We start from the raw sequence: 17,816 nt of genomic DNA, 5'->3' as shown, positions 1-17,816 counted from the left end.
GGGGGGGGGGGGGGGGGATGAGGCCGCGGAGGTGGCTGAGGTCACGGCAGGGCACTAAGTGCTAGTGACTACTGCCTTCACCTTGAAAGGCGCGGAAACCACACGAGGCTCCCGACCCCCCAGGAAAGATGACAAGGGCACAGTGTGAAGGAAGGAGGCGAGCTGGCTAACCTCTGAGCGGTCTGGAAAAGAAAGGATGAGGTCCCAGCGACCCAGAGACGGTGAGCGGGAAGGGCTGGGATCCAGGGAAGTGTCCGGAAGCCGTCACAGGTGGGGAGACAAGATGTAAGGAAGACCTGGGAGCTTGGAGGAGGAGACTCACAACCAGCTCAAAGAACACCGTAGAAAGATCAGGTTCAGCAGGGTGGGGTGGGGGCGGGGGGTGGTTTGGGGATTCTCAATTTGAGATGTCCTTGGTCACATTAGCAAAGCTGCGTCCAAATCCATGCCTAACTCTTTCGGTTGAATATTCAATTCACATCAACCGAAAGAGACAAGGAACAGAGTGTCCTACTATTCCAGAAGTCTGTAATATTTTATGTCTTTGCTTTTGATTTAAATGCTTGCTCACAATTCCTTCTGAGCTTAGTGTTCCAAGAACTGACCCACAAGATATTTCCCAAGTGCGTCTAAAACTTCAGTTAAAATCACACAGCGTTAAAATAAATTAGAGAAGCCTCAAATAGTTAACTGTTTGTGTATCAGTGAAAAACTAGCAGAAGGTCACTACCAGCTCCCTCTAGAACAGCTTTGAAGGGAGGAACATCGAATAACCAAAAAAAACCAAAAACAAACAAAAAAAAAAACCCAAGGCTCGCAAACTTGGCCCTCTGAACATTCAGTTATAGACAATAAAACAGACAAAAGGAAAAACATCAAGGGGTGCCTGGGTGGCTCAGTCAGTTGAGCGTCTGACTTCAGCTCAGGTCATGATCTTACAGTTTGTGAGTTTAAGCCCCATGTCAGGGCTTGGAGCCTGGAGCCTATTTCGGATTCTGTGTCTCCCTCTTTCCCTGCCCCTCCTCTACTTGGGTTCTGTCTCTCTCTTTCTCTCTCTCTCAAAAATAAACATTAAAAAATAATTTTTTTAAGGAAAAACAGCGAAGCATTAATACCTAAACAATATATAACATTGATCACATTTTAAAGGAAATACATTAAGTCTAATAAATATGCAAAGAACATAGGCAATTCCATACAAAAGAAAGCATCCATATTTGCTGGTATTCAACATAAATAAATAAAAAGCAAATTAATGCAGCTGTAGGTACTATTTAAAAAGAACCAGAGGCGCCTGGGCGGCTCAGTCGGTCGAGGTCCGACTTCAGCTCAGGTCATGATCTCACACTCTGTGAGTCTGAGCCCCGCGTCCGGCTCTGTGATGACAGCTCAGAGCCCGGAGCCTGCTTCCGATTCTGTGTCTCCCTCTCTCTCTGCCCCTCCCTTGCTCATGCTCTGTCTCTCTCTGTCTCAAAAATTAAAAAAAAATAAAAAAATTAAAAATTAAAAAAAAAAAAGTACTAGCCATGGACACCTGGCTGGTTCAGTGCATACAAAGTGTGACTCTTGATCTCAGGACTGGGAGTTCGAGCCCCGCGTTAGGGATGGAATTTACTCCAAAAATAATAAAAATAGGGCGCCTGGGTGGCTCAGGCGGCTAAGCATCCGATTCTTGGTTTCGGCTCAGGTCATGATCTCACAGTTTGTGAGTTCGAGCCCCACATCGGCCTCCATGCTGACAGTGCAGGGCCCGCTTAGGATTCTCTCTCTCTCTCCCTCTTTCTCTGCCCCTCCCTTGTTCATGTTCCAGCTCAAAATAAATAAACTTAAAATAAGTAAATAACTAAAAATAAAAAGTCCTAGCCAATCACTCTACAATCAATCTATTATGACAAAAACTAGAGGGACGAGACTACAATGCAGTGATTTTGCAAAAGGCGTCATAAGTAAAATGAACCCAACAAAATGACCCAGAAAAGGGAAGACCGAAGGGGTCGAGGAAGCTCCGGAAATCTCGTATCCCCCGTCCGGTGCTTCTCCCAAGATCCCTGATGTGCACTCTAGCACGCACAACCCCGGAGTAAAGGGGTAAGTTGAACCCCGGTGGTTTCCCAAACGTGCTTGGCTAGAGAAACCCTTCCGGGCACCACACCCACAGAAGTGATCTGTGGAACAAGCGGCGTATACACACACACTCAGGGGGACACCGGCACAGCGGCTGAAACCACCAGGACTCAGCCGGCCCGCCAGCCACCCGGCCAGCGCGCCCTGGCTCCCGTCCCGCACGGCTGTGCCACCCGCAGAATGGAAACCAAATCTGCCCCAGTGAGGCTGCTGGGGCGACGAGGCAATGCGCCTGGCACGCTGACCGGCACTGATGCGTGCACCTCCAGCCGCGGTCAAGCCCCGGGGCGCGGTGCCACGAGCAGGGCTGGGGGGCATCCTTACCACTTGGGCCTGCCGTCCTTCCCAACTTCCTCTTCCTCTTCATCATCACTGAACTTCAGTTTCTCGGAGTAGTCCACTTCCTCATGAAGACCTGTAACCAGGGAGGGCCAGGGAGAACGGGCAAAGCCAAGACTCAGCAGCGCCAAGAGCGCCACACGGGGCGAGGGGTGGGGGGGGGCTTCCTCCGGTCGGAGCTCGTCCTGGCCCAGCTGACGAGGAGGGCCACCCAGCCAACCGCAACCACCAGACAGACACTGCGGATCAAGTGAGGGACAGCACCGGCTTCGGGTGACAGCAAGGCGGCCCCGTCAGATTAACCTTCCCACAGAGGACAGTTCTTAAATCTGGACAAAGTATTTTGGAATTATATTGGAAGGTGCAGAAGGGTGAACGAAAGAAAGCAGGCAAAAACCAGACAGGACCCAGATCCATCTGGCAACACAGAGGCTTGGCCAGCGTGATTCGTGGGCTGCTGCTTGTGCCCTAGGGCACTCCCCGGCCTGAGCAGCTCAGGGGCAGAAAGTGCCCATCAGCTGGCAAGTGGGCACACACACTGTGGGAGATCCACACAGGGGAATGGTACTTTGGCCACAAAAATGAATGCAGACAGGGGCGCCTGGGTGGCTCCGTCAGCCGGGTGACCGACTTCAGCTCAGGTCATGATCTTGTGGTTCGTGAGTTCAAGCCCCGCATCGGGCTCGGTGCTGACAGCGCAGAGCCTGGGGCCTGCTTCCAATTCTGTGTCTCCCTCTCTCTCTGCCCCTCTCCCACTCGTGCTTTGTCTAACTCTCAAAAATAAATAAACATTAAAAAAAAAAAAAAAAATGAATGCAGACACACCCCCTCAACAAGACAAACCTTGAAAAACAAGCTCAGTGAGAGAAGCCAGACGTGAAAGGCCACATTCTATACCGGTGCTTCCATTTATATGAAATGTCCAGAATAAGCAAAACCACAGAGATAGAAAGTAGCTCAGTGGTTGCCAGAGGCTGTGTGCGGGGCTGGGGGGTAAGTGAGAGTGACGGTTAATGATACAACACTTCTTCTGTGGCTGATGAGAATGTTGTCGAACTGGACAGTGGAAATGGTTGCACAAACTTGTCAATATACTAAAGATCAATGAATTGCAGACTTTAAAAGGTACATGTTATGGTATATGAAATTTGTTATATGCACTGTATCTTATAAAAAGGCAAAAAGCCCAATACAATGACAAAGCAGATTTAATGAAAAAGCAAGGGCAACTATATGCTGTCTAGATCATCCGTTGAAATACAACCACAAATGGGTTGAAAGGAAAAGGATTAAAGAAAAAAGACACACCGTTTACACAGTAACACCAGAGCAGTAGTAACATAGGACAAGACACACTCCAAGAAGCACTTCCAATGATAAAGGACATCTGCAAACAATACCAAGGGTCAATGTGTCGACTCATAAAAATTATAAATGTGCATATGCCCAACAATAGCTTTGAAATCAATGCAGCAGAAACTGATAGAATTAAAGGGAGAAACAGATAAATCCACAGTCACAGTGGAGAATTTACTGCTTCATTGTCTGAGAGGATCATACAAAAACATCAGTAACTACGTAAGGTCTGAAAGACACATTCCACAACCTTGATAGTGACTAAATTGAGATTTACAGAATGTAATAATCAACAACCGTAGAATACGCATTCTTTTCAAACGCACTTGGAATATTCATGAAGAAAGATCATGTTCTGATCATAAAACAAGTCTCAGTAAGCTGAAAAGAACTGAAATCATACAGTGCATGCTCTCTGACTATAATGGAATTAAATTAGAAATCTAGAGAGCCCCAATAATTAAAATGAACAGATAAAATGAAATAGAAACAATCCAACAATGGAGAAAATGAAAGCCCAAAACTGCCTTTTAGTAAAAGATTAATAAAACCAATAAGCCCTTGGCATAAGTAAGAAAAAGAAGAATACAGATTACCCAATTAATGAGAAAGAAAGAAGTCCATCACTACAGAACTTACAGACATCAGAAAGAAAAGGAATTGCTATCAACTTTATACCAATAAATTCAATCACAAAGAACAAATAAATCCCTTGAAAAACACAACGTACCAATATTGACACAAAACAACAAAGGGAATCTGAGCAGCCCCATTAACTACTCATAGAAATTAAATTTATTATCACAAATGTCACCACAAAGAAAATACCAGCGCCAGGTTATTTCACTGGTGAATTCTATCAAGCATTTATGGGAGAAATAATCCCAAACTTACAGAAACTCTTTCAGAAAGTAGAGAAGGAACATTTTCCAACTCATCTTATGAGCCCAACAAAGAAATTTAAAAAAAAAGAAAATTATTATAGACCAATATCCACCATGGACATGGAGGCCAAGAACCTTAATAAAATATCAGCACATTGAATCTAGGTATACAAAAAGGTGTAGCTTAGCCTAGGAATGCAAGGTTGGTTTAGCATTAAAAAAATCAGTTGGTGCAGGGCACCTGGGTGGCTCAGTAGGTTGAGCATCTAACTCTTGATTTCGGCTCAGGTCATGATCCCAGGGTCGTGGGACTGAGCCCAGCATCAGACTCAATGCTGAGCAGGGAGCCTGCTTGGAATATTCTTTCTCTCTCTCTCTCTCTCTCTCTCTCTCTCTCTCTCCTCTTCTCTGCTCATGTACATAAAAGGAAGGAAGGAAGGAAGGAAGGAGAAAGAAACAAACAAACAAAGAAACAAAGAAAGAAAGAAAGAAAAAAGCAATCCACCAGATTACCAAAATAAAGGAGAAAAACCTTATAATCACAGCACAGGAAAATTTATTTAACAAAATTCAATACCCATTCGTGATTTAGAAAACATTCAGCAAGCCAGAAATACAAGGAAACCCTCAATCTGATAAAGAACACCCAAACCTTACAGCTGACATCAGATTTAATGGTGAAACACTAAATGCTTTCTCCACCAGAGCAGGAACAAAGAACTTGAAACAACCCTGTACTGAAGTACCACACAGCATTTAGGCAAGAAATCAAAGGTAGGGGGCGCCTGGGTGGCTCAGTCGGTTAAGCTGAGGCTCAGGTCATGATCTCACAGTTCGTGGGTTCGAGCCCCACGGCAGGCTCTGTGCTGACAGCTCGGAGCCTGGAGCCTGCTTCGCGTTCTGTCTCCCTCTCTCTCTCTCTGCCCCCCTCCCACTCTCTTTCTCAAAAACAAACGTTCAAAAAAAAAAAAAAAAAAGGAAAAAAGAAATAAAAGGCATATAATCTGAAAAAGAAACATAAAACCATCCCTAGTTATAGACAACATGATGGTTTATGTAGAAAATTCTAAGAAATGGGGGTGTCTGGGTGGCTCAGTTGGTTAAGCATGCAAGTCTTGATTTCAGTTCAGGTCACGGGAACTAGAGCCCCACGTGGGCTCCACACTGAGTGTGGAGGCTGCTTGGGATTCTCTCCCTCCCTCTCCTCCTTCCCCACTTATGTGGTGTGTGCACTCTCTCGCTCTTTCCCTCTAAAAAAAAAAAAAAAAAAAAAAAAATCTTAGAAATTCTAAGAAATCAACAGAAACTAGTAAAACTAAAGAGCGTATTCAGCAAAGTGCCTACAACAAGGTCCACACACAAAAATCAACTGTATTATCTATAGGAACACCAAACATAAGAAATAAATTACACTTAAAAAAAAAATCATGCCATTTACAGCAGCATCCAAACAACATCAACTACTTAGGAATAAACTCAACAGAAGATGTTCAAGACCTCCAACGCTGAAAACTGAAACAGAACTGAAGAAAGTCAGAGATTCACCCAAGTTCCTGGATGGGAGATCCAAGGTATCATCTATCCAGAAATACATTCGACGCTGTCCTACCCAAAATGCCTCTAGGCTTTTTGTAAATACTGACAGGCTGATCCTAAATTTATACGGGAATGAAAAGACCTTACAGTCAAATAACATGAAAGGGAACAAGGCCAGAAAGCTTATGCTACCTGAACTTTAAGACTTACTATAGAGCGACAGTGTGGTGGTGGCATGAATGAATCAATACATCCAGGACACAAACAGCGTCCAGAAATAGACCCACACTTATCTGGTCAATTGATTTTTGGCAGGTGCCAAAGCAATTCAATAGGCAGAGGAAAGTTCTCCCAACAAATGGTGCGGAACCAGATATCCTGACGGATTAAAACGAGCCCCAACTCCATCTTATGTACAAGAGTTAATTTCACGTAAATCACAGACCCCAAAACAAGAGTTGAAACTATAGAAAATAAGGGAATATCTTTGCTGTCAAGGAGAGACGAAGATTTTCAGATAGGACGCAAAAGAAACAACCATAGAAAACATAAACTTACAAATTAACCTTCATCAAAATAAAAAAACTCATCAAAACAGTGCTAAAAAAAAAAAATGAACCAACAAGACAAGCAATGGGGGAAACATTTGTAAAAAGTAAGTGGCCAAGGACTCGTACCCATGACTTACTTGTAACCTACCGCTCGAAGAAACGAGAAAATCTACCAGTTGCCAAATCACACAAGAAAACTTATTCATCAGCATTAGTCATCAGCAAAATGCAAATGAAATGCACAATGAGACACCACTACACACCCACCAGAAGGGCTAAAATTAAAAAGACTAATCACGTGGAAGCGTCGTGAGGATACAGGGGACCCGCGTTCCCCACAGCCACCGTGGAGAAAGGTTTAGGTGGGTCTCACAGGCCCGATCACACACCTTCCCTCTGACCTAACAATTCACTCCTGGGTACCGAATGAATGAATGTACTATTCGATAGGAACTCCCCTCAGGAGAGGGGAGGCCCTGGGGTGGGAGCAGGGAGTTGGGGGGGGGGGGGGGGGGGGGGGGGGGGGGGGGGAGGGGGGACATTCGGCACACATGTATCCGTTTGTCAAAACTGCATCATTAAAATGGGCACCTGTCAACGGAATTCACATGTACGTGAACGCAAATAAAAAGGATTTTAAGAGAAAATCATCAGGTTGGCAGACGGGGCATGGTAGTTGTTGAAGCTAGGTGATGGGAAGCTGGGGGTTCATTACCCCATTTACAGTTCTGTTTAACTTTCCCATTCCAAAAAGTCTTTTTGGCAAGTTAACAAAATCTCCCATGGATCTGAGATCAAGACCAAAGGCCAACAGGAGTCAGTGCTCAGAGAGGAAGTCACCACTGGCGAGGTGGCTGGCTGAGGGACGCACACCTTGCTGCCGGGGGGCCTTCAGCCCTGGAAAGCAGAGGCGACCCCGACCCTGAAAGCCCCACAACCCACCTGCCCAGCCGTCGTCGGCGTCGGCGTCCAGGTCGTCCAGGCCCTTCAGGTTTTCCGCGTTGATGATCGTGGGCCGCGGCGCCCGTCCCACCAGCTGCCTCAGCGGGCGGATGGGCCGAGTCGTTCCCAGCCTGCTTTCTTTTCTGATGAGGGCGAGAAGAGTAAAGATCTGGCCTCGTGTCAAGTGCACAGATGGCAGCAAAAGCCAATACTTTTCCAAAAATATGTCCCACATTGCAAAGGTTCATGGTTGCATTTAATATTTAAATCCTCTCTTTTAAGGGAAAAAAAGAAAAAAAAAACTTCTAACGGGGGCGCCTTGGGGGGGGGGGGGGGCTCAGTCGGTTAAGCGTCCGACTCTTGGTTTCGGGTCAGGTCGTGATCTCTCGGTTTCGCGGGTTTGAGCCCCACATCGGGCTCTGCGCTGGCAGTGCGGAGCCTGCTTGGGATTCCGTCTCCCTCTTTCTCTACCCCTCCCCCACTCGCATGGTCTCTGTCTCTCCAAATAAATGAAGGAACTTAAAAAAGTTAAAAAAAAACTAATAATGAAAAGATAAAAGAAACCTACACCGAACAAATACGTCCCAGAGAGTATCGCCTCATTCCGCAGTTTTATACACTCGGCACTAACGCCTCGCATAGCAGCCACAAACACACGCCAAAACTTCCAACTCTGTCAAGAACTCGCGATCATAATACAAGCTCGTCTAGCTCCAGATCCCAGCCACCCCACACACCCTGGAGCTCTGAGTTGGCTTTCAGAGTCTCCAGGACTCTGAGCTCTGAGTTGGTTTTCAGAGTCTCCAGGAGACAAGACACCTTCGCACATGAGCCCACGATGTTGTGCAATACAACCACCGGGGGCAATTTCTACACACGGGACTATTAATGCAGTAGCCTTACCCATCTTGGTCATTCATCTGGAACTGTCTAAAAGGGACACGGGGCTCAAGACGGAGCTGGGGGAGGGGGAAAGGTCCTCGTTCCACGGTACCCTGGTTCTCTGATGACTGTGGCGAACACATCTGAAACATAACATCAATGAACAGGATTTTCCGGTAATGGCTCAAATTCTAAGTTCCCCTTGCACTCGAATTTGTTTGGGAAAAATAGAAAATGGGAGAAAGAGACAGGCAAGTCTTGGAACTTCCCAGTTAATCCTACCACCATCTCCCCCATCTGTTTCCTGCCATCAGTAAGTGAACCTGGGGACTTGTGGTGTCCAGGGCAATGCCTGCCTCTCCTTTTTCTAAAGAACCAAGGCTGAAACAGTATCTACATCACCAGGGAAAGAAGCCGAAGACCCTTAAGATCTGAAAAGGGGGAGAGCAAACGCAGAAGTAACGGGCACTTCCAAGGCAGGGTATATTGGGGCAAAGACACTGGGAGGGGGAACCGAGGTGGATATTCAACCACTTAGAGTAGGTTCTGCCTTCGCAAGCAATCCGACTCCATGGGAAAAAAAAATATGCACACTCTGAAAACTTACAAAAGCAGGAAGCATGTCATGGTATGTAGGTGGGTGGTATACATTTCCCATGAACTGTGAAGCCCCTTTGCGGACAGGCTGAGCCGGGCGGAGAGAGGGGTCCTTAGAATCGCTGGTACATGCCGAGGAGGGGGCTCCGTCTCCCGCACTCGAGTTCCTGCTGCCCAGCTCAGTCGGGGAGGCGCTCAGAGACGTGGCAGAAATTATGTTTCGCCCACCGCCCTCCCTCCAGCTTGTCACATCTGGAAATCGAAAGGGGGCAAAAGGGGAAAGGAAAGAGGAGGGGGGGAGGAGGGATTGTATGAGGGTCTGAAGGTCAAGGGACCCCCTCATTCACCAAAAACAAAAGCCCCAAAAGTGCAGAGTCGAGTCAAGTGGTCGAATCTGTCACGGAAGGTGGAGGACGGACACCTGGCCAACGAGTATGAACTTGCTGCGGGAAGTCGGGCGTAAAGAGAAACACAAAATAAGGTCCACTCACAGAGAAGGCAGGTAGAAGCGAGACGCGGTCTTCGTGGGTGAATATAAACCACGCACACCCACAGATCGACCACCCCAAAGAAATCAGGACAGCCCGGATGAAACAGCGTTGGGCCATCTCTCCCACGATCACTGACCCGTCAGGAGCAGCACTGGCCTTTACGTTAAAACTGGACCGAGTCCTACGGTACCTGGCTAGAGGAGCGTGCAACTCTTCACCTCAGGGCTGTGAGTCTGAGCCCCACTCTGGGTGTAGAGATTACTTAAAAATGAAATCTTTAGAACTGGAGTAAGTCCTGACGTGTTTCGACTCTGATTCAAGGTGACATCTCTGGTCACACAGACTCCCCAGGTCATATGAAGCAGAGCCCCTCTCCCTCCAAGTGGGGGCGTGAAAGGGTCTGGGGCCCTACCCACCAGGCCTTCACCCGACTTGGTCCCGCTCCAGCCCACAGGGCTCTCCTACAGGTCACAGATTAAAACCTTCCCACCTATCGACCTTTCTAAGATGACGTTTCCCACTGCCAAACATAGCAAGATGTGGGGGAATTACGGGCCAATGAGAAATCAGAGAAGCCTGCCCCTTCTCAGTCAACGTATGGCTAGGAGGTGAAACACGAAGCCCCCGAGTACTTGACCCTCAAGAGAAAGAGACACAGCACAGGAGCCACAAAATCAGGGTCAGCTCCCGGCAATATGACCGCCTTGAGTGTGACCTTGGGCAAGCCCTACGGCCACTGCCCTGGCCACTCCTGCTTCTTCTCCTTCTCCTCAAATGAAGAGACGGAACTGATCCCAGGAGCCTCTGCTAGGTCTAAATTTCTGTGGTCCTACAAAGCAGGTCATCTTAATCCCAGAAAGCTACACAGTTCTCGGCCTGAGAATTTGGTTACCTATTTGGGGCAGACAAAATAACCCACCACAGGCCCCTGAAAAGGTAGCATGCTCATTAAGGAGCCACCTAGTGATCACTTCCTGTATCGGGTGTCAGTTCTAACTCTAACCCCGGGACACCTTGGGGATTAATCAGGACAGGCAGACAGAAGTCCCTCCATTTCAAGACCTGATCAAGCCCTCCCCTCCCCCCCATCCCAAACAAACAAAGTACATAAGAGCTATTTCACAACCCTTGCTTAGAACAGATGGAAAAATCTCATTCCTCAAAAAAAACCTTAACCTCTAACCGCTCGAGGCCACTAAAAAGAAAATCCTACCTGCAAGTATTGCTATATGATCCTGCCAACTCCTTGGCTAGACCCCAGGTGAGGGAACTGCGGAGACAAATCCTAGACTGGCTACCAAACAATCCCCAAGGGAACATGTTAAAAACCAGAGATTCTCGGGGCACGTGGGCAGCTCAGTTGGTTAAGTGTCCGACTCTTGACTTCAGCTCAGGTCATGATCTCACAGTTCATGGGTTCAAGCCCCTGCAATGGGTCTCTGTGCTGACTGACAGTGCAGAGCCCTCCCTCTCTCTCTGCCCCTCCCCCAGGGATGAGCTCACTCTCTCTCTCTCACACTCTCTCTCTCTCTCTCTCTCCCTCTCAAAATAAATAAACTTAAAAAAAAACACACACAAGAGATTCTAATTTGGCTGAGGACGGAGGAGGGCGGGAAATCAGACTTTTTAACAAACTCCCCAAAGGACCCTGACAGGACTCCGCTAGGTTTAGGAACCACTGGCTTAGAAAACAAGCTCCTGGCTCGGGGACAGAGTTAACGCGCCCTCAGTCTGTCTTTGCCAGGACCACCTGAGCAGAGCAGAACTCACGTCTGATGACAGCTGGGGAAGCAGACAGGCCTGGCCCAACCCAGGGGGCAAGTCCCACAGAGGCAGAGAGCAGACAAAGGGTCAGTAGCCACGCTTTCCAGGCAGGGAGCCTGGGCCCCGGGAGCTCGGCTTGCTGAGGACACGTATGCTTCTAACAGGCAGAGAGGCAGGAAGATGAGGGGGAGCCCCGCTGTCCCCACAGGTGCCCGGACAGGGACTGCAGCTCACTCACTCTGAGGGCGGAGGCTTGGTCCTGGCCCATACGACAGATCTAAGACGCCCCTTTCTTTGCCAGCCTTGTCCTGCCCTCCAGCTGCTTTCAGCGTCGGAAATTCCTCGGGAGAGAAGGATAACAGTCGGCTTGAGCCCCTTAAACCTGCCAAGAAAACCAGAAAGACTCAGTTAGGGAGCAAGTGAGATGGGCATCGACAGTTCTCTGCTTCAGCCGCTCCACGGGCCGGAAGCCACACTGCCCTGGCGTGAGCTCCTGTTAAGTGCCCCATCTGTGCTGGCATCTTGTGCTGGCAGGGTGGCACTGGAGACCCCATGTGACAAGGAGAGGCCAGGCGCAGGCTACACCAGGCCCTAGCAGCTAACCTGCAGGAGCAAGGGAGAGGACAGCACAGCCGCTCCAGCTCGGATCCTTCACGCTGCCGGAAAAAGGCAGTAAGGCCCTCCTGGTGGCCCCGGGGGACACACAAACACAGTCTTCAGGGAAATCAGCCCAGGGAGGTCAACTGCTTTCGTGTGGAGGTAATGCCAACAGAAAGGTCTGCACCCTCGTTCCACCCTCATGAGCACCGGACAGCTTACACCTGCCATCTTGGGATCAATTCCCTCCTTTGCTGTCCCATCCGTTTCCCAACGCCACAGGCCCCTGAGAAGAAGCCCTGCTTTATCTCTGCAGGAGCCCCTCCCAGCACTTAACACTGGGGACCTCTGATCTATTTTGGACGAACAGATAATAACAAAAGGTGCATTCTATGGTCCAGAGTGGGATTTGGTGCTTTTTTTTTTTTTTTTTTTAATTTTTTTTTTCAACGTTTTTTATTTATTTTTGGGACAGAGAGAGACAGAGCACGAAGTGGGGAGGGGCAGAGAGAGAGGGAGACACAGAATCGGAAACAGGCTCCAGGCTCCGAGCCATCAGCCCGGAGCCTGACGCGGGGCTCGAACTCACGGACCGCGAGATCGTGACCTGGCTGAAGTCGGACGCTTAACCGACTGCGCCACCCAGGCGCCCCGGATTTGGTGCTTTTATCTGGACCGAATGCCCAGCACCATCTAAACTTAACACGACAGTAACAGCACATGGCCCATGTCTAACTGAGAAACGCCTCGTTCCCTAGGCGATAAAACCAAACTCTCCCCCCTCTTCCCCACCACTGTTTCACGGACCCATGAACTACAGCGGACTTTGCAGAAAGCAGCAGCTGGGATTGGTGCAGACGCACAAGGCATAACATCCCTATTTAGCAAAAAGTCCCAGGGTCAAATACACCCGCCAGGGTGACACAATCTCCCGGTGTCACGAAGGAGCTCCACTACTCTGCGAAGGGGGACTTGGACCCAGGTTAAAAAATCCTTGGCAAGGATGAAATGTGAAAGTCATGCCTTAAACACACGCAGATCTGGAGCCTGAAAACAAACACTCAGTACTTTTATCTGCCTCAGCAGTCACGAAGGTCTTACTCTATGCGTGAATTAAACTTCCCTTCCACAGACCAGAAGGACAAAGAACCCAAAATCTCAAGCCAAAGCAGCAGCATTCCTAAGGTTTTCAGTGCTCTACAACGTTCACCACCAATGCCGTGTGCTATGTGATCTCTGCCGTGAGAATCTGAGGCTGGAATGTCAGGGGCTTCTTCTAAGGTCCCAGATGGAACCATCCCCCTGGCCTCCACCCGCACCAGTCAGGCCCCCCCACCCCGCCCCGGTCTGACCCAGCTGCAACAGGCCCAAACACCACTCTCCGTGCAGTGGTCTATCGACGCAGGAAGAGCCCTTCTGAACTGCAGAGTCTGAACATGTGTGTGGGCAACACCACCAAGTGCCCACCGCCCTGATGGCACCACAGACTCGTGACGGCAGCACAGGACGGGGAACCGGGGGCTGCTCCCACCTCAGCCCCAGCAGAGGCCTAGGATGCATCTGTCCCTCCTCCCGGGCTCCTGGGCCCTGTTGCCTCCCAGGTGAGCAATCACACATTTACAGAAGGTGCTGCTGTGTTTCAGAATTCTTTTCTAGATCACTTATTTTTCATAAGAAACACAATCACATGGTTCAAAAGTAAGAAGCATAGAAAACTACAAACAGACGACTCCCTCCTGCCTGCGTGCCCACCTGCCTACTTCTGACGCCCTGAGAAAACAGGCGGCTTCCCCCCTCCCTCTCAGGCTTCCTTCCGGAGACTTTTTTTTTTTTTTTTTTTTTGATGGCACCTACATTTTCTATAAGTACACTTTCCCTCGTCCCAATTTTTTTTCATGAATAGTAACATACTCTACATATTATTCTGAACTTTTTTTTCATTTAAGAATATATCCTAGAGATCTTGCCAGATCCGTGGAAAACTACTTTTTTTTTTCCCTAGAGGCAAGTAGTATTTCTTTAAAGCACCAACATTTAATGGACATTTCAAGTGACCGTTTCCCATCTTTCCCTACCACAATTTCGCAATGAGTATCTTTTGAATATACGCCATTTCCCACATTGGCAAGCATCATTTCTGGGGTGATCTTCCTCCACGTGGAAACGCCAGGTCAAAGGGTGCACACATCAGTATTCTGATAGCACCAAGCTGCCCGCCAAGGGGCTGTACCAATGTACTCTAGTATTTCTTTGTATTATTTTTTTTAATGTTTGTTTTCTTTTTGACAGAGAGAGAGAGAGAGACAGAGAGACACAGAGGGGGGCAGGGGCCGAGAGAGAGGGAGACACAGAATCTGAAGCAGGCTCCGGGCTCCGAGCTGTCTGCACAGAGCCCGACGTGGGGCTCAAATTCATGAACCGCGAGATCATGACCTGAGCCAAAGTCGGACACCTAACTAACGGAGTCACCCAGGCACCCCTCTGCAGTTCTTTTTAAATAAAAATGAATGCATGTGATTTACTTTAAAAAATCCTAACCCACAGAGTAAAAGCTGTAGAAAGCAAAGACCACTGTTAACACAGTCTGGTGAGCACTCTCTGTAAAAAGCCTCTTTAAAGACCTAATTTTAGGGGACTGAAAAGCTGGTCGCCGTTCCCCCCCCCCCCCCCCCGCCCCCGCTTATCTTGCCCCCTCCACCTCACCCCACGGACTGGAGAATCCGTAAAGCTCCCTCCTGCCCTTAGCCCCTCCACAGGAGCCGGAGTCTGACGTCAGTGGGCACACTGACTGACGAGCTGGGGACAGAGCCTCCAACCACACAGGACTCCCGCCCAGAAGGGGCACGTGCTGGGTAGGAGCGGAGGGTTTAGGGCAGGCAGGATGTTCGCTGTTTCTCTACACGAGCTACAGAAGGCAGCTGGCGAAGCCTTGGCGGCCAGGGGCACGCAGAAGGCCGAGGGCGCCGCGGTGGGGAGGCCGGTGGGGGGAGGGTGGGGGGAGGAAGAGCAAGCGTGGCCCGCCACTCCCACCTGCAGCCCTCTCCTTCCCGTGCGGGGGCATCGCCCAGTTTGGTCCGTACAACACGCTAGAAACATTCGAGCTGTCAGTGGTGGCTGGGGGGTGGGGAGTGGAGCAGTCTGGCCGCCCTCTCTGCCCAGGTGGGCCCTCCCCTCTGCTCTGGGCCTGCCCGGGAAGCCCTCTCACCATCTCCCCTTCCTGCTCCTCCCCGCCATCTCCCCTCTGCACAGCTGCCGCGGCTGAGGTCCCGCGGGCAACACCTCTGACGCTTCCCGTGTCGGGCGCGACACAAACGGTACCAAGGAGCGTGTGAGCCGTGAATGCTCTGGTGTCACCCACCAAAGAGCAAGCAGCCCAACTCCCAGGGCCTGGCTTATTTAGAAACCCAGGCCCGAAGCTCGCCCCACACCACACCACACCTCCTCCTTGCAGGCCCCAGGGAGAGGAAGTAGGCGCGTGTCGGCCACACCGCTGAGCAGGTAGCAAGGGCACCAACCACACGGCCGAGTCCAGGAGCAGCAGGGCCAGCGCCCAGCCTCCCCACAGCCCCCAGGGGGGATGTCAGGAGTAATAAGGTTCAGTGAAACCAGGGAGCGGACAGGCCTGGCAGACGCAGCGCCCCCACCCCCGGGGGCAGAGGTAAGGCTCCTCAGGGTAGCAGCTCAGTCGGGTGAGAGATCCCACAAAGCTCTGGCCAAGGGCTGCCTAGACCCGGGCAGAACCGTCCGGAAGAGGCACTCGTCCCTCCCTCCCACCCAGCCCAACGCCACCCGACCACACTTACCACCTTCGTGTCCTGCTGGCTTTCCATTCAGCTGTGCCCATGACTTTGGTCCACCTGGCACTGAATTTGTGTTCTGGAAGAAAGAAGGAAATGAAAACAAAGCCAGCCCGGTCGGCCTGCTTTCCACCCAGCTCCCCACCCGGGCACGGCAGCCTGGGCCCACGGCGCGGGGGGCGGGGGCAGCTCCCACGGCCGGTTCCACAGCCCAGCCAGGACTCCAACCCACATCTGCTTCGTGCGACACTCCGGAACACTGGCAGCTACGAGGCCTTGCTCCAGAGATAAAGACCAGACCCCAATTCTAACACGTGTCTCAAAACCCGTGTGCCACCGCGAACCGAGGAGCATCGGCACGGGAGGCTGGCGTGTCTGATCTTCCGCTGGAAGGGCCACCGCACCGCTCTCCCTAATTACTGTCGTTCTCCAAGGCACAACTACTCAAGTGAGAGGCCTCTCTCCTCCGCTAATCCACACTTGCCTGGCTCGGCACACGAGCCGAGGAGTTGAGCGTGCTGAAAACTCACTGCAGGCGAGGCTTTGTGCTGGGCACGCCCTGCCCGAGCGAATCCTCCCACACCCTGGGAAGGTTCTAGTCCTATCCCAGCGGAGGCTCACAAAGGAGCGACCGGGCCCAGCCCAGAGGGACTTGGCCCCACTCTGCCTGTGTCCCAAGCCCCGGGAGTCCCCAACCACTGAGCCCATCTGCCCCTCCCGACGACATTCAACCAACGGCCTTCCCCTCCAACTGAAGGTGCAAACACACAAAACAAAGCTGGGGCAGCACTTCCTGGGTCAGACCTCACGTTAAATAATCACCCTTTCTCAACACCCCCGCCTCCAGTACCACCAAGCTCAGGGCAGACGGCGGCCTCTCTCACCTTCCATGTGGAGCCGGCCAGGCGTAACAATCCATTTACCGATCAGGAATTGCCCTCAGCGCCCTGGGGTGGCCACAGGCCCCCCGCACACACGCACACAGACCACAGAAGGGATGTGCCTGCAACGTCACAGGGCAGTGCCACCGGGGCTGGCAGGTCCCCAGGAGGCACAGGGGCACCGCCCGTCCCACAGCCTCCCACTCGGCATCCGCGGGCCGCACGAAGATGCCCCTGCCCTCGCCCACCAGAGGCACTGACCGGTTAGAGAAGGGCTCCCGGGGCCGAGGAGGGGTTACTAACGTTGCCGTTGCCGTTAGAAGGCTGCCGTGCCTGAGGCGAGGCTTTAGGGGCTGGGAAACGCTGGGGGTCCCATTCCCACCACGGCGGGAAGGGCTGCGCCCTGGACAGAGCGAGCAGCGTGCCAGCCCCAGGACAGGGCTCTGACCTCCAGCAGTTTGCTGACAGATGCCGGGACCACACCAGGCCCCAGCCTAAACCCCGCCGTGCTTGGGTACGCCACATAACAGACACCCTTCGGGCGGCTCTGAAGGGGAGTCGGACATCCAGCCAGGGCTGTCAAACCGAGGCTCTCCGATCTCTGAGCTGCCGATCCCAGGAGACAGATCCAAACTCGACTCTCTGTGCTCTGACTGCGTGACGGCACCCATGGATGCAGGCCAATGAATACAGAGTTCCGCATGAACGTGGACCTCTCTTTCCTTTCCCTTCAGTTCCAAAGGCACAGTTCAGTGTTGGGTGGGGGAGGGTGCCCTTCTGGCAGACCCATACACTGTCCCCCGTGGTTGGGTGGCACCCCAGACCTTCTGCTGCCCAGGGCACAGTACAGAACGAGAGCACACCGTTCAGGTTGTCTTCCAGAGAGCTGCCAAATGCTAGGTACCCGTCCACGCGCCTTGCGGTTTTCTACAGGATTAGGAGACCTCTCATCCAGATTTCTAACTGCCAGCTAAGTACACCCTCCTGCTGGCCGCGAAACCCAGACGGACTCGGAGGGGCTGAATATATTACGAGCCCCGGCTCGGTTAAATCCTAACTTTCTGCTTAGGAAAAC

The 17,816-nt window shown here is 50.9% G+C and overlaps 1 protein-coding gene across 11 annotated transcripts in view; it reads right to left on the bottom strand.

The window, feature by feature from the left end:
- The window catches only part of PRRC2B (proline rich coiled-coil 2B), a 64,947-nt gene that overhangs the window by 35,322 nt on the left and 11,809 nt on the right, over positions 1 to 17,816 (bottom strand). For 10 of the 11 annotated variants that reach the window (XM_049630486.1, XM_049630543.1, XM_049630521.1 and 7 more), the window contains 6 exons: positions 15,867 to 15,939; positions 11,705 to 11,848; positions 9,222 to 9,463; positions 8,636 to 8,757; positions 7,733 to 7,875; positions 2,449 to 2,539 (listed from right to left, as the gene is read on the bottom strand). In XM_049630486.1, coding sequence (XP_049486443.1) covers positions 2,449 to 2,539; positions 7,733 to 7,875; positions 8,636 to 8,757; positions 9,222 to 9,463; positions 11,705 to 11,848; positions 15,867 to 15,939 — 815 coding nt within the window. Of the gene's footprint in view, positions 1 to 2,448; positions 2,540 to 7,732; positions 7,876 to 8,635; positions 8,758 to 9,221; positions 9,464 to 11,704; positions 11,849 to 15,866; positions 15,940 to 17,816 lie in introns of those variants that run through there. The other variant, XM_049630540.1, reaches the window with a different exon arrangement.

Source organism: Panthera uncia, chromosome D4 (assembly GCF_023721935.1).
Source record: "Panthera uncia isolate 11264 chromosome D4, Puncia_PCG_1.0, whole genome shotgun sequence".
NCBI lineage: Eukaryota > Metazoa > Chordata > Mammalia > Carnivora > Felidae > Panthera > Panthera uncia.
This window is presented reverse-complemented; position numbering and strand designations above follow the sequence as displayed.